Source organism: Anolis carolinensis, chromosome 5 (genome assembly GCF_035594765.1).
Source record: "Anolis carolinensis isolate JA03-04 chromosome 5, rAnoCar3.1.pri, whole genome shotgun sequence".
In the NCBI taxonomy this organism is placed as follows: domain Eukaryota; kingdom Metazoa; phylum Chordata; class Lepidosauria; order Squamata; family Dactyloidae; genus Anolis; species Anolis carolinensis.
Genome location: NC_085845.1, coordinates 51824390 through 51841378, shown reverse-complemented (window position 1 = coordinate 51841378; position 16989 = coordinate 51824390). Strand labels below are relative to the sequence as shown.

Here is a 16989-nt window from a genome sequence, read left to right as displayed (position 1 = left end):
TAGGAAGTTCTTCCTAATGTTCAGGTGGAATCTCCTTTCCTGTAGTTTGAAGCCATAGTTCCATGTCCTAGTCTCCAGGGCAGCAGAAAACAAGTTTGCTTGGTATCATTCTCAGGAATATTTGAGCTTCCATCAAGCTATTACACCCAGTCTAAAATTTCATTCGCCACCACCAACTCGGTTTCTGGGCGAAAATTGACTTCCCACCATCCATCTTTGTTTTTCTGCCAGAAACTATCAAAAGAACTACCAAACTTATGGGAGAGGTGTGCAAACTTTATTATGCAATTTCCCACTTTTGGAAAAATTGCAAAGTTATCCTGTGTGCTATTCACTGCAGTAATCAATTCACAATGCATGGATAACTGGAGAACAAATATTAATTTAGGATTATAAAAGGAATGGTGGAATTAATCAGATTAATTTAATCATTTTTTATTACAGGGGAATTGGTCCTGAATCATCTTTTTAAAATACCAGCAACATTAATTAATTTAGTCATGCTTTTCATGCTTCCATTCAGCCTTTCTAGGATCATTATTTTCATATGATATATCTGTATAAATCACAATCATAAAAGTCAATAAAAATCAATTTTCCAAAGAACAAAGCCACTGATTTATTAGGCCTGTAGATATGCATTTTGGAGGGTTTTTTAAAAATTAGATATTATAAAACTCAAAATAGACAGGTTCACTCCCTATCATCTCCGTAGAGCTATTCTCCAGCCTGAAACACTGGAGAGATACTATACTTCGTTATCAACAATAATAGATTGAAAAGAGTCTCACTCAGAATGAAGTATTTTCTAATGTTTTTAACTGTACAGCTTACAAACCAATCTTTTTCAGTATCACAGGTATCAACGTCTTCATAATATGCCATTTAGATTAAATGCTATAATATTATTGACAATAGACCAGATATGTCAAAATATCCCAGTCTTCCAAAGGTTACTATATTTAATTCAGCTCCACTCAAACTCTGAAATATTGTTTAAGTAAATGTGAATCTGACGTGAGAATAAGGGATATTATACTGAATAATTCAACACACAAGCAGCATCTTGCATAGTAAAATCCATTTAAAGATCACATTGAATATTACATGCTGTTGATTGAGTCTATTCCATGTACAGTTCTAAGAGAACCTCATACACAAATTACTAAACTGAAAATAATCAGTGAAACTTTCCTGGAAGCCAGTGATTATTAGTGTCACACATCTTTATGTGACATTTTTCTCATTTTGCCTTGCCTTTACAAAGAAAAGAAAAACTTGGCAGTGCTTCTTAAACAGTGTAAGACATGAAAAACAACCAAGTTCCTCCCATTGAACCCCAGGTCCCTGCAGTCGTTTTGGAGCATCACCTTGTCAAATGCGCAGTGCTGAGGTTTGTAAAAAAGCAGAATTTGTTATGACAGCAAATCTTTGAAAAGCTAAATCCAGAGCTCCTTTGAGTTTTCAGAAAAAGCAATTTTCTAAATATAGCAGCCTAAACCTACAGACTGTTACAAAATTATGTACGGAATTTTCTGCTCAACCCCCTAAAGGCTAAAGACTATTTAAAGAAGCCTCAGAGATATATTGTCTAGAACTAAATCCCGCTATTACAATCTCTCTTAGTTGTTTTGGGAATTTGGGAGAAAATTTAACATGGCTTTTATTGCTAGTGGAAGTTCAATGAAGTCAGTTATTAGACACCTGAAAACATTTGAAACATTTAGTATATATTATGCAAACTGGCAAATTAAATTGGAAACAACACAAATTACATTTAAGCTCTGCAACTTAAAAGGCAAACAAAGCAGACAAATATCTGGTGAATCTAGCACCTTTCCTATTCATACAATGAATAATATGTTTTATCTTAATTTACATATTCATAAAAACAGTGAAACAAATATACATATATATACGTGTGTGTGTGTGTGTGTGTGTGTGTGTAAGTATATATGCATATGTATGGACCAACACAATACTTCCTAACATCTATACAATATTTGTATTTGGTTATACTCTCTCCTCCTCCCACCCCTCCCAATTTAGTGAGGGGTGGGAGGTCCCTTGGGTTGGGTTGGGTTGGGTTGGAGACATTTGCATATGTGGCACAGCGTGTTAAAGCACTGAGCTGTTGAACTTGCAGACTGAAAGGTCACAAGTTCAAATCCGGGGAATGGAGTAAGCACCCACTGTTAGCCCCAGCTTCTGCCAACCTAGCAGTTCGAAAACATGCCAATGTGAGTAGATCAATAGGTACCGCTTTGGTGGGAAGGTAATGGCACTCCATGCAGTCATGCCAGCCCCATGACCTTGGAGGTGTCTACGGACAACGCCAGCTCCTTGGCTTAGAAATGGAGATGAGCACCAACCCCCAGAGTTGGACATGACTGGGGAAAACCTTTACCTTTACCTTTTTATTCCTCCTTTTGATCTGATATTATTTATAAATTCCCTACACGGATTCTAACAGGTTAAATTATGATGCCTTCTATAAAAACGTTTCCTTTCTTTTCTTTGTTTTAAATTCGCATAGTTTAGAATTGGTTCCCAGTCCTTGATAAAGTTTTTTTGAGCTTTTCTTTGTTCATCATTGCTAATTTGCCCATTTCTGCTATTTTAAAGACTTTAACCATCCATTCTTCTATTATTGGAAGGTCTCTCTTCTTCCAGAACTGTGTGTATGCTGTTCTTGCTGCTATTATCATGTAGTGAAATACTGGTTTTTTAATTTGATATTCCCAATAAAAATAATTTGGGTTCCAATTGTATTGTTGAATGAAAGATTTATTGCAGTGTTTTTTGTACCTTGCCCCAGAATTCTCTTGTTTTTTTACAGGACCACTACATGTGTAAGAAAGTTCCTTCCCATTCTTTAAATTTCCAGCACTTGTTGTTTCTTCCCTTTTGCTGGGGTGAGGTACCACCTGTTCGTCATTTTATTAAAATGTTATCTAAGATCGTAGCATCAAATTTTCTTTAAATCAATAATCCACATTTTTCCCATTTATTTAGTTCTATGCTCTGGCTGACATTTTGTGCCCATTTAATCATACAATCCTTTATCAGTTTTCAGTAATACTTTATATATTTTTCCAATAAGGTGTTCTTCATTAGTACACAATTCCATTTCAAATACTGATTGGTCTCATACAAAGAATATACAATCTAATTTTTAGATGAAATGGAGACTGAATTCAGATAAATTCTGTTACAAATAGTTTACGATGTGAGAAGCAGTAAAGCAAATACCATCATACCCAAGTCTCTCCCATCCCACCACTAGGTCCCTGCAGTAGTTTTGAAGCATCACCAAAACAACTGCATCCAGGTCAGCACTTGCCCTATTGAAATGCAATTTAGCTGCTATCATTGGTTAATGAGACAGCAATGTTAGTTGAATAGCTTGCTGTGGAAAGTAAATTAGGATAAGACATAATCTTTGGAGGTTATGGTAGTTCAAGAAAACCAAAGAACCCAATACAAATAGATATTCAGACTGGACATTGTTATGAAAAGTGAAGCTGACATGAACTCCCCAGACAGTACACTATTTCTAACCTTCCCTTTTGAAAATGTTTACTGAAAAAAATGGCTGTTTTGCAGTTTCAAACATCTGGATATGGTTTGTTTTCTGGACCTTTCCTAGCTTTTTGGTCTGGCATTTCTTGGCCACAACTGTAAATATCCAATTAGAAATCCATAGGATTAAATACAAGTCCAAGATAAAACCTCCTATCTTTTTGTAGTGAGATCAGATGGGCTTGCAAGTACAAATACATTAATAATATGTTGGCTTCAATAGTCATATATAACAGGTAAACAGAAAAACAGAAAAAGTTTTCCTTACTAACAAAAGAATTTCATTTGCTCAAGAGAAAAAAGAGGTTAGGATGAAAAATGAAATTTTGCATGAGTCATTTTTCCCATTTATATAGTCAACTTTTCCAGAATAAATTACTTCAATGGCACTGAGCAAATGTCTTGATGATAAGTAAAGCACTGCACCATCATTTCTTTAACACATTTAAGCAAAAATAGACAAGAATAGTGCCTTTAGAGACTGCACCATGTATGGAAACCACTGCTCCACAGACACGTCTCTAACCAAATTGAAGAACTGTCATGATATTTAAAGACCAGAATGACATGTTCCATTTTAAGAAGAGAATATTGATAAAACTTATTTCTGAATTTCAGTGATATTTAAAGCCTCTAAAAAGAGCAGAATGGCATGTTCTTATTTGAAGGACGTGGGTATCTTGATAAAAGTTTAGTTCTGAATTTCAAGAGGGAAGTGAAATTAATTTCCTCTGTTAGGGTCTTTGCAATATTAGGGCTGGACTGGGGCCATAACCTGCTATGCTTCAAGCAGAATGTAGTCTAGTCCAACAAAGACACAATAACTTTACACAGTTGCAAAAAAACCCTGAAACTTTACTCTTTTCAGCAGAGTAAGGAGTAAAATAAAACATAAACTTGCAGTGTTGCATCAAAAATATATCTTACAGTGTAACAAACTTTCATAGTCCTTGTAAGCATTACAAGATGCAAAGAGCATGGCTCTTCTTCCAAAGGAGAAAGAGCTAAAATGTATCTTAAAACACACAGTTATAGTCCGAGTATGGTCCAAACTTACTTGCTGACCTAAATTAGCACCTGCACATAATGATCAACAGTATGATTTTTTTTCTTTAATACATATATCCTTGGTGTTGGTCCTTTTAAAACGTACCCCATTTTCAATAAGCCTTAACAATGTCACCTTTGACTTGTTCTATTCTGATTTTTTGTAAAGTTTCATCTGTTCTTTGAAATTATTTTAATGTTTATTTATTTTTAACTTTCAGAGATCTAGAAAAATCAAGCCAGCTAATCCATTAAATTGATTTGTAACAGCTGCCACGACTGACTTGGCATTAGGCAAGGGGTCACTAAGTAGACTGTAACTGGGAATGATGGTCAAAGCTATTCATTCATGGCAACTAACTTCTAACACGATCAATTACACACCCTTCAAAATAGGTTATTGCTCACGGAGTGTTGTACTGTAATGGACAATAAAGATGTGAATGATGGGGTTGTTAGAGGGAAGAAACTTGGGGGAAAACATGTTCATTTCCATTGTTTTTTACAAGTATTTTTCTAGAATAACTAGAAAAACTAGATTATGTAATATTTTTGTATGGAAGAATTAATAAAATGTATAGAACCGTGTTTTGGTGTATTTATTTCCTTCACATTATTTCCAAAAAATCAATGTAGCAGGCATACTTTTATGTAAGACTATGGACAGCTGTGCTACTCAGGTGCAGTCTGGCGATAGTGCCTGAGCCAATGGTTACGGTTCTATCCTGAGTTTCCATATAAGAAACAATTTTATCCAATGAGCATGAACATGGTACTGACCCTAGGGGAAGGTGACATCAATTGGCCTATATCAGATAATCCAAAAAGAACGGAGGCACCTGATCACTGAAATCCTAGTCCTGGTTTCTTCTTCTAAGTCCTTTAAATAGAGATCTGTTTATTTCTATTTGGAACACTAAAGGAAAGAAAATAAAATTTCTTGTTTTACTAATGGTGATTGCTTCTTCAGCTCTTAACTTTTGCTCTCTCTTTTTTTTTTTTTTTGCTCGACTCTTATGGTAAAAGAAACACCGCAAGTTCCTTATTAACCGAGATGCTCTTTACAATCCATGTTTTTGCAGCTCCATTTGTGAGAAGAAATAAAATGTAAATAATTTTCTCCTAAACTATATTTTTAATATACCAAGCATGGTAATTGTATGTCAAATCAAGTTCTAAGTTATGCATTTCATGTTGCTGAAATAACTAAATGAAATATTTCATTTCTTAAAAATCCCTCCCTTCCAAAAAAACCCCCAAACAAACCCTGAAATAATGGCTTCAATATTTCCAGAAATGTTACATCTCTAATGGGCAGGTATACATGTACATGAAAGTTTTGTAGAACAGTACTTAAGACTTTCACCACTAGAAATCACAAACTAGCTAAAATGCTGCCCTACCTGTAACAGCTGGCCACACAGTCATGTTGCCATAATCAGTTACCCTTTTGAAATCCTGCCTCTTTTGTCAGATAAAAAATGAATATGAAAGAACCAGTCCTATCGTGCCCCATGAAGACCCCCACTGTTTACCCCTAGTTAAGCCCTTTTTAGTTAGAGGAATCCATATTTTATGTACAGTTTTTTTTTGGGGGGGGGGTCAATCTAGACAGCCTTTTTGTATCTGAAGCCTCCGTCACCCTGCCCCTTTAAGAATCCCCTTAGGGGCAGAGCGTCAGGCAAGGCACTTCTGGTTTTTGGAAGAGTCAGCCTTTTCGTGACTGGAAGGTGAAGAGAGAGGAAGGCTGGAGGATCTACAAAATAGCACGTCCAATCAGAGCTGTATGAGTTGTATTCAAGTCCAGTCAGAGTTAAATATTGAGGCCATCTCAGAAACAGTTGAACGCCATAGAAGAAAGAGACGATAAGAAGAAATAAAGATTCAAAAGCCTCAGTTAGGTCAGAACTGTGTCTATCTCTCAAAGACTTTACCTCTCCTCATAAAGACTTTGTAGTGAGACTCAGGAGGAGAGAAAGTCTAAAATTCTTGTCAGTTAATAAATTCATGTTTTGATTTAACTATATGGTCTCCGATCTGTTCCCTGCTCAGCAAGTTCACCCTCCAAGTAGTTAAGATAACGTGGGGGCAGAACAAGCCCCACAGTAATATGAATTTAAATGTATTCCCAGTTAAGTTGCAAGCAACACATTATGCACTTTCAGGCTGATTCCGATTTATGACTTTATCCTAGGTTTATTTTTGGACAAGATTTATGCAAAGTAAAGTTTACCATTCCTCCAAAGGCTGAGATCGTGGGAGCTGGCCAAGCCCATCATGGGTTTTCATGGCTCAGTGGGGATTTGTACCCTGGTATCCCAGAGTCCTTCTTCAACACTCAAATCACTGTACTATACTTGCTCTAATTTTATTTCACCTTTCTTTTAAAAATAAGATCTTACCTCAAGATGACTCTGGCAAATGCTGGCCAATTTATTCCCACGCTGGTTTTGTCAAGTTGATTAGCACTACTGACAATTAAAAAGATAATTTTTTTCTGATATTGTAGAATCTGGTTTATTTTCTAAATTCAGTGCGGCCCACTATTTAGCAACTGGACAATTTTAATAGCATGAGGACAAATCTATACCTGTTAGGAGCTTTTTGAGATCATATTATACCATCCCAACATTAAGTAAGAGGAGGCTGCATTCAGTAATCTCACACAAAGAGAAATGAGATTACCCTTGTACAATACTGAATGCTTAGTGGTTATAAGGTATGGTTGTTCTTCAACTTTTAAAAATGTTAGCTGATTAATCATAAAAACCTCAGGTGGCTAATAATTTACTGTAGTTAATTAAATGTGCATGGAATTAGGATTTCAAATGAAAAATTATTTGCTTTATTTGAGTGAGCATTCTTGATCTCCAGCCCTCTTCTCACTGCAAATCAGGTGTGTTTAATATTTGTACAGAATAACATATTATGGCAATTCTCATCACAGTTCTTAAACTCTTTTGTTTCTTTGAGGCAATTAGAGGTAATTAGACAAAGATGAATAGTTCTAAAATAACATAAGAACAATTGTGCTGGAAAATGCTGAAAGACTACCTTATTTCCAACAGTTAAGTGTCTCAAGTTCATCCTTCCCTCATTTCATGCTTCACTGTAAAAGTGATTCCTCCTGGGTCCAAGAAACAGATGATTAGTATCCCTTTCTCACCACCTTTCCAGTCCTAGGAGTCAACTTGAGTGAAAACTCATGTTAAAGGAAAACATAGAAAAATGCTACTTTCGGACTACAATATGCTGAATTCTTCTGGCAGCATGGCCACCAGTTGGGGAGACGTCAACATGACAGAGTTTGGATTGCAGTGCACACCATGCTCCATTAGGCTGAACAGGGAACTCTTCCAAACTTTTGTGCAATGAAACTGAATTTGCTAGAATCTCCCTGGGTTGCAATGCAACACTGGCTTGTGTTGCATGGTAATGATTTATCTTTGTTTAAACCACCTCATTGCCTAAGAACACCACCCTTCAAGGCAGCTTGACGGCACACACAGATCTGCACAGGACTGAACTAGTGCTGCTTCAAGCATGCATGTGTAGCAGAGGAAGGTTAGGGCTGCAATTCCCTCTTACTGGCATGTGCACTGGTTGTCTCTTGTGAAATATTTTAATGTCTTTCTGCTACAAGCCACGTCTTTGTCTCTAGGAAAATGAAGCTTAGTCCTCTTTCTGCAGTCCAAAATGCTACAGCTCCACATCCAGAGTTTAAACCACATAAGCAGCCACTTTAATGCTCTGGGCTATTTCATCTTTCCATTCCATCTTCTTCCAACTTCTAAGGTCTATGCACTGCTTCACTGCTGGGATGATGATGATGATGATAATACTTTATTTGTATTCTGCCCCTGAGGGGACTCAGGGCGGATTCCAGCATACACAAACACAAAGGCAAATATTCAATGCCTAGACACAACCATAGCACAGATAAAGATAAAGGCTTCCCCTTCCAGCTCTGAGGGGTGGTTCTCATCTCAATTTCTAAACCAAAGAGCATGCATTGTCCATAGAAACCTCCTAGGTCATAGACAGCATGGCTGCATGGAGTGCTGTTACCTTCCTGCCAAGGCAGTACCTATTGATCTACTCGCATTTGTATGTTTTCGAACTGCTAGGTTGGCAGAAGTTGGGACTAACAGCTGGAGCTCACCCCATCTGTGGATTCAAACCTTCAATCTTCTAGTCAGCAAGTTCAGCAGCTCAGCAGTTTAACCTACGGTGGCACCGCAGCCCCACAGGTAAAAGTTTGCAGATACTTGATTAGTTTAAACAGGGCTATTCTATAGATAACTTGAGCTACTCATTAGTCAAACCAGGTAATTTGAACGAAACCTTGATTTGATTAATTTAACCCTATACAGCAGATGCCTACTTGGAAATCTCATTGATATCAGTGGAGGTAATTTCCAGGTAATTCTGGCTCCACTGATATCAATAAGCAGCTTTAATTAGTTAAGGTTAATTCTTATATAACTTGATTAATCAGTATCCTGAAAAAGCAAGCTTGGTTTTTCATCAATATGTGATCTAGAAGCTGCTTTTTCCATTCTTAACTAGTGGTTCAATAATATTTAGGGCTAAAGACACAGAAGACCTTGAAAAATATATGTTATTTCAGGCACAAAAATGCTACCTGTTGTTGTAAGCGTAGGAAGAATATAAACTTTGATGTTATGTCATAAGGCAGTAAAATATTTTGGTTCTGAAGTCATCACATGATATGACAAACAGTCTTAATTCTTAAAATGCTTTCCAAGTATTGCATACATATCAGATGAAGAAACTCCACTTAAGAATTCATTGTGAACATGGGTGTGCTGTTAGAAAAGTGAAGACAAGACAAACTCATTGTATCATTCACATATACTGGTAGCTGATAGAGGGTGATAGATATTAACACAAATAGTCTGTTATGAGGAGATCTAGAATTAGGCACAGATGTCATGATGTGGAATCACATTATGCAAAAGATTGAAAACACCCCGGGAAAAAAGCTATTCAAGAGCTCATGCCTCAATGAAAAACCTCAAGAGTTGAACTTGTACAAATTTGCAATTTTATAATGGACAAAAATGAGTCCGGTTTTGTTCCAGCCTATTTTCTATGAATTCCTGAGACTTTAAATGACAGTTTAAACCCAGGCCTAGAGATGGATTATGTTTATGTCCAGGACCTCCTGACAGAGGCAACAGTGAATACTCTTCTCCGTTTCCTTTATGTTTGTTCTTCCTATACTCCGGAACTCCTATACTTATTACTTACTGATGATATTGTGAATACGGTTGTGACTGTCACCACAGAAAACCCCCTTTCTTAATTACAGATCCCAGCAGAGGAGGAAGCTTTGCCCATGCCATATTTCAAACAGAAAAAGAGAGACAGCCAAAACTCCAGGAATGAATGATCCATGACTGGATGTGGATACCACCAGCTTTACAAGGCATGAAAAAGAGAATCAGAACAGCTCAGGAATTACTGAGACAATTGACTGTTTGGGGAAACATTTAATAACAGTAGACTACATGTACATTAAATAAATGATAATGGAGAGAAACGATCTCTCACGGTATACATAAATTAACACATGGTTTGAATTTATTTAGAATCAAACCGGAGAAATTTTGTATGATGATATAACTCTATACTTTAGAAAATAGTGATCCATAAATCAATATTACATATATACAAAGGCAGACCCCAAGTTATGAATAAAACACATACAGTCTGCACTATATGTAGATTTCATGCAGTTTGACATGCCTTGAACTACCATAGCTCAATGTTATGGAATCCTGGGAGTTGTAGTTTGATGAGGCACCAGCACTCTTTGGCAGAGATGGCTAAATGTCTTGCAAAACTACAACTCCAGTGATTCCATAACACTGAATCAAACTGGTGTGAATGTGCATTAATTCTACGGTGTAGAATTACAATACCAATGACATTTAATTCTGATTGAATGTTTGTGTATTTGTAGATTTTAAATTGTATTGAAATGCTTTTAATGTAAGCCGCTTTGAGTCTCCTTGTGGGGAGAAACAGTGATGTAAAAATAAACATAATGGTGATGATGATGATGATATTATTATTATTATTATTATTAATAATAATAATAATAATAATAATAATAATAGATGAATAGATGCAGCCAGTTTTCTTTATCCTTGTCTCTCGAAGAGTGCTGTTGCCTCACCAGACTACAACTCCCAGGATTCCGCAGCATTGAGCCACGGCGACAGTCCAAGGGATGTCAAACTGCATTGATTCTGCAGTGTAGGTGCAACCTGGAATTCCTGGGCCAAGAAAGACAAATACCTTGTGAAACTATAACTCCCAGGATTCCATAACATTGAGCTTGACAGTTAAAGTTGATATGTCAAGCTGGATTAATTCTGCAGCATTGATGCACTCTCTGCGCATCTCCCCAGGGCAGAAAAGGAGGCCACTGTGGCACTTTCTGTACTGTTTAGTCAGAGCCTGTGATGGAGAAGCACTGAAACCTAGAGTTGAAAAAGAACACAAGGGCATCCAGTCCAACCTCTTTTCTGCCATGCAGGAACATGCAATCAAAGCACTCCTGACAGATGGCCATCCAGCCTCTGCTTAAAAAACTCCAGCAAAGTAGACTCCACCACACTTTAAGGCATCAGCATATTCCATTGCCGAACCATTCTTACTATCAGAAGACTTTGATTCATGTTTAGGTGACATCCCTTTTCCCCTGCAATTTGAATCCATTGCTCTTTGTCTGGGTCTCTAGAGAAGCAGAAAACAAGCTTGCAATCTTTCTTTCCCTCTCTTTCAAGGGTGGGAAGAGATTTTACTTGGCGCCTTGAAGGGCATGAGAACCAGGCTAAAGGCTAAATAAAGGAAAAGGCAGAAAAACAGGGAGGAAGGAAGGAGGGATTGCTGTGAGTTTTCCGGGCTGTATGGCCATGTTCCAGAAGCGTACTCTCCTGACATTTCGCCCACAGCTATGGCAGGCATCCTCAGAGGTTGTGAGGTATATTGGAAACTAGGCAAGGGAGGTTTATATTTCTTTTGAAAGCCCGGGGGGGGGGGGGGAGAACTCTTGTCTGTTGAGGCAAGTGTGAATGTTGTAATTAATTATCTTGATTGGCATTGAAAAGCCTTGCAGCTTCAAGGCCTGGCTGAGTCCCACCTGGGGGAATCCTTTGTTGGGAGATATTAGCCGGCCCTGATTGTTTCATGTCTGGAATTCCCCTGTCTTCTGAGTGTTGTTCTTTATTTACTGTCCTGTTTTTAGAGTTTTTTTTAATACTGTTGTTCATTTGCATGGTTTCACCATTTCTGTTGAAATTGTCAACATATTTGTAAACAAGTCTACATAGGGACCACCAAACGCAGCAATGTACAAAAACGCATCAAGGAACATGAAAGGTACTGTAGACTAACTCAACCAGAGAAGTCAGCCAGAGCAGAACACTTGATGAACCAAAATGGATACAGCATATTATTTGAAAACACAGAAATGCTGGACCTCTCAAACAATCACGTCATATTACACAGAGAAGCCATGGAAATCCACAAGCATGTGGACAATTTCAACAGAAAGGAGGAAACCATGAAAATGAACAAAATCTGGCTACCACTATTTTAAAAACTCTAAAATCATGACAGTAAATAAAGAACAACACTCAGAACACAGGGGAATTCCAGACAAGAAACAATCAAGGCCAGCTAACACCTCCCAACAAAGGATTCCCCCAGGCAGGAAGCAGCCAGGCCTTGAAATTGCAAGCGTTTTCAATGATAATCAAGGTGATCAATTGCAACATTCACACTTGCCTCCAAAAGAGAAGAGTTCTTTCTCCCACCCTGGACCTTCCACAGATATATAAAACCTGCTTGCCTAGTTTCCAACATACCTCACAACCTCTGAGGATACTGTGGGTGAAACGTCAGGAGATAATGCTGTGGGTGAAACGTCAGGAGATAATGCTTCTGGAACATGGCCTTACAGCTCAGAAAACTCACAGCAACCCAGTGATTCCGGCCATGAAATCCTTCGACAACACAAGGAAAGAAGGCATTTGGGGGAAAGTGTCTCACGGACTGAAAGAGAGGTGAAGAGAAGCAAGGGCAGGTGCTGGGCAGGTGAAAGGCCGCCTTGCTTCTGACTTACTTGATATCCTCCCAGACTTCAGGGCCGTAGTTCCGAATCACTAGCAGCTCCAAGGCGTGGTTGACGAAGCCGTACTGTAGGAAAAAGAGACAACAAGAAGAAGAGAAAGAAGCTTCTAAATAAATGAGGAAATGGCAACAGAGCCTCTATTAGTCTCCTTGTGGAGAGAAAAAGTGGGGTATAAATAAACATAACAACAACAACAAAACAACAACTGAAAAGACAGACAGTAAATAAAGAGCAATACTCAGAACATGGGAATTCCAGACAAAAAACAATCAGGGTCAGCTAACACCTCCTAACAAAGGATTCCCCAGGCAGGGAGCATCCAGTCCTTGAAGCTACAGGGCCATTCAATGCTAATCAAGGCAACCAATTGCTACATTCGCACTTGCCTCAAACAGACAAGAGTTCTTTCTCCCACCGTGGACCTTTCACAGATATAGAAACCCCTCTTGCCTAGTTTCCAGCAGACGCTACAACCTCTGAGGATGCCTGCCATAGATGTGGGTGAAACGTCAGGAGAGAATGCTTCGGGAACATAGCACAGAAAACTCACAGCAACCCAGTGATGCTGGCCATGAAAGCCTTCGACAACATAACAGCAGAAAGGGTGCTTTGACCCGGTAAAATGATTGCAGTGCAGTACGACACCATTTGTACTGCCATGGTTCAACGCTATGGGTTTGGTGAGGCCTCAGCACTCTTTGGCAGGGAAAGGTGAAGGCTTTGTAAAACTACAACTCCCCTGATTCCATAGCATTGAAATGACAGCTAAAGCGGAATCGAACGGCATTAATTCTACAATATAGATGCACCCATAGTCTCTTCCAAGGTTGTCATGCAGCTGCTTGGCTTTGAGGGTGCATGGGCAAACTTTGGCCCTTCCAGGTGTTTTGGACTTCAACTCCCACCATTCCTGGCCTCAGGCCCCTTCCTTTTCCCCCTCAGCCGCTTAAGCGGCTGAGGGGGAAAAGGAAGGGGCCTGAGGCCAGGAATGGTGGGAGTTGAAGTCCAAAACACCAGCAGGAGCCAAAGTTTGCCCATACCTGATCTACACTGCTGAATGAACACAGTTCCTTACTATGGATTCCTGGGAGAAGCAGTTTTCCAAGGTCTTGAGCCTTCTCTGCTTCTGTGCCTTGGAAAACTACAAGTCCCACAGCACTGGGAAATAAAGGATGCCAAACTGCATTCATTCTAGGCTTCTATACAGATTTGGCACCATGGCTCAGTGCTATCGGAGTTATAGTCCATTGAGGCACTCAGTAAAGGCTGCAGGCTGTGCAACTCCAACGATTCCATAGCATTGAGCCATGGGCTGCTAAAATGCATTCAAGATACAGTGTAGATGCATCCCTTCCAATTTCATCATCATCTCTCTCTCTCTCCCTCGGCGGCCTCTCTTTCCTCGCTTCCATTCCCCGCCGTTCTCCATCTTCACCTTTCCCTTTCTTATCTCCTTCTGTCTAATATGGTTTTTTATTTATTCGGAGGGGAAAGCGACCCCCCTCCGCCACTCACCATCGCGCCTTTCCTGGTCGGAGACTCAGCGGTCAAAAAGCTATTGAGACAGAAGGAGGAGAAGGACAACGAGGAGAAAGGTAGCGGCGACAGCAGCTCCTGACGCCAATCAGCCCCCGCATTCCGCTGCGCCTCGGAGTGTCACTGCGCCGTAGCCAATCACAAGCGCAGCCCTGAAGCTGGGGTCCAATCAGAAGCCGAGGTGGGGATTCTAAGCGGGCGGTGGCGGGGGGAGAGGGTTTGATAAATAGAGAAAAGCAGGAGAAGAGGGCGAGTGGTGCGTCTACACTGTATCTTAACACTCACGGCACCTTGGGAGTTGCAGTTTTACATTGTCCTTATCCTCGTCTGACTAAATGCCAAATTACAATTCTTCTTATTCCATACCCATGGCCATTCAAGTGGTGTCAAACTGTATTAACTCTATAGTGTAGGTGTATGGTTCTCAACCTCAGAATCAAAGAGTTGGAAGAGACCTCACGGGCCATCCAGTCCAACCCCCTGCCAAGAAGCAGGAAATCGCATTCAAAGCAACCCCGACAGGTGGCCATCCAGCCTCTGCTTAAAAGCCTCCAAAGGCGGCTTTATTTATTGCACTTTATTGTCCATTTCAACTGTGAAATTACCTTCCCCATTTCGGCACATTCTGCACTGGGTTCTATGAATTAGTCTCCTGTTTTAATATTGTATGTTTCATGTCGATTTTAACGATTGTTTTTACTGATATTGATGTTTTTATTGGTTTAATTGTTTTATTACTGTGTTAATTGATATTTGATTGCTTTATCGGGCTAGGCCCCATGTAAGCCGCCCCGAGTCCCTTCGGGGAGATGGGGCGGGGTATAAAAATAAAGTTGTTATTATTATTATTATTATTAAGGCGCCTCCACCACACTCCGGGGCAGAGAGTTCCACTGCTGAACAGCAGTCACAGTGAGGAAGTTCTTCCTGATTTTCAGGTGGAATCTCCTTTCCTGCAGTTTGAAGCCATTGTTCCGTGTCCTAGTCTCCAGGGCAGCAGAAAACCTTCCAAATGCCACGACCCCTTAATACAGTTCCTCATGTTGTAGTGACCCCCAAACATAAAATTATTTTCGTTGCTACTGCATAACTGTCATTTTGCGACTGTTATGAATCATAATGTAAATATCTGATATGCAGGATGTATTTTCATTCGCTGGACCAAATTGGGCACAAATACCTGATACACCCAAATTTGAATATTGGTGTGGTTGAGGGGATTGATTTTATCATTTGGGAGTTGTAGTTGCTGGGATTTATACAAAACAAAGAGCATTCTGAACTCCAGCAACAATGGAATTGAACCAAACTTGGCATACAAACTCCCATAACCAACAAAAAATACTGGAAGGGTTTGGTGGGCATTGACCTTGAGCTTTGGAGTTGTAGTTCACCTACATCCAGAAAGCACTGTAAACTCAAACAATGATGGAGCCGGACCAAACTTGGCATGAATACCCAATATGCCTAAGTGTGAACACTGCTGGAGTTTGGGGAAAATAGACCTTGACATTTGGGAGTTGGAGTTGCCGGGATTTATAGATCACCTACAATCAAAGAGCCCCTTGAATGATGGATCTGGCTCAAACTTGGCAGAAATACCCAATATGCCCAAATGTCAACACTGCTGGAGTTTGAGGAAAATAGACCTTGACATTTGGGAGTTGTAGTTGCTAGGATTTACAAATGAACAAAATCTGGCTACTAGTATTTCAAAACTCTAAAATCAGGACAGTAAATGAAGAACAACACTCAGAAAACAGGGGAATTCCAGACAGGAAACATTCAGGGCCAGTTAATACCTCCCAACAAAGGATTTCCTCAGGCAGGAAACAGCCAGGCTTTGAAGCTGCAAGGCTATTCAGTGCCAATCAAGCTGACCAATTACAACATTCACACTTGCCTCAGGCAGACAAGAGTTCTTAAATGACCTGAACATTTTCTGCAACTGGGTCATTTAATTCGGTCCAGGTATACACTTGCTCTGTGCAATAATGTTTTTACTGCGTGTCATGTCATGTTTAAATTTATTCTTTTTTCTAATTTGGAATTTTTATTATAATGAGTATGTTATCGTCATTGTATACTTTTGATGTTAAGTGAAGTAGTTGTGGCATTGAATGTTTGCCTTTATATATATGTTAACCACCCTGAGTCCCTCTGGGAGAGAGAGGGGGGTCTAGAAATAAAGATTTATTATTATTATTATTATTATTATTATTATTATTAATTATTATTCTTTCTCCCATCCTGAACATTCCACAGATATATAAACCCCACTTGCCTAGTTTCCAACAGACTTCACAACTTCTGAGGATGCCTGCCATAGATGTGGGTGAAACGTCAGGAGAGAATGCTTCTGGAACATGGCCATTCAACCTGGAAAACTCAAGCAACCCACTGATTCCAGCCATGAATGCCTACACAGGCACAATAAATAAAATTTTTGTCACTGTGATTCCAGGTGAAAAAATGAAGATGACTGTCGATATAATCCATGAACAGGCATACTCTTTTACTTTTATTAAGTGCAAAATTAATTTTGCACAAACTTGTCTTTTCAGTGGAGATCCCTCATATCTCTCCAATCCCAGATATCAAAACAAACAAACAAACAAACAAACAAACCTCATTTACTATTATTATTTGCCTTCAAG

General features: G+C 39.2%; 1 protein-coding gene across 1 annotated transcript in view; it reads right to left on the bottom strand.

Moving 5' to 3' along the window:
- gucy1b1 (guanylate cyclase 1 soluble subunit beta 1) overlaps window positions 1-14462 on the bottom strand; it is a 74443-nt gene extending 59981 nt beyond the window's left edge. The window contains exons 1-2 of the mRNA XM_008111932.3: window positions 14312-14462; window positions 12788-12861 (exon numbers count right to left, since the gene is read on the bottom strand). Of these exons, the coding sequence (XP_008110139.2) occupies window positions 12788-12861; window positions 14312-14314 (77 nt within the window). The 5' untranslated portion in view covers window positions 14315-14462. The remainder of the gene's footprint in view (window positions 1-12787; window positions 12862-14311) is intronic.
- Window positions 14463-16989: the final 2527 nt, after the last annotated feature.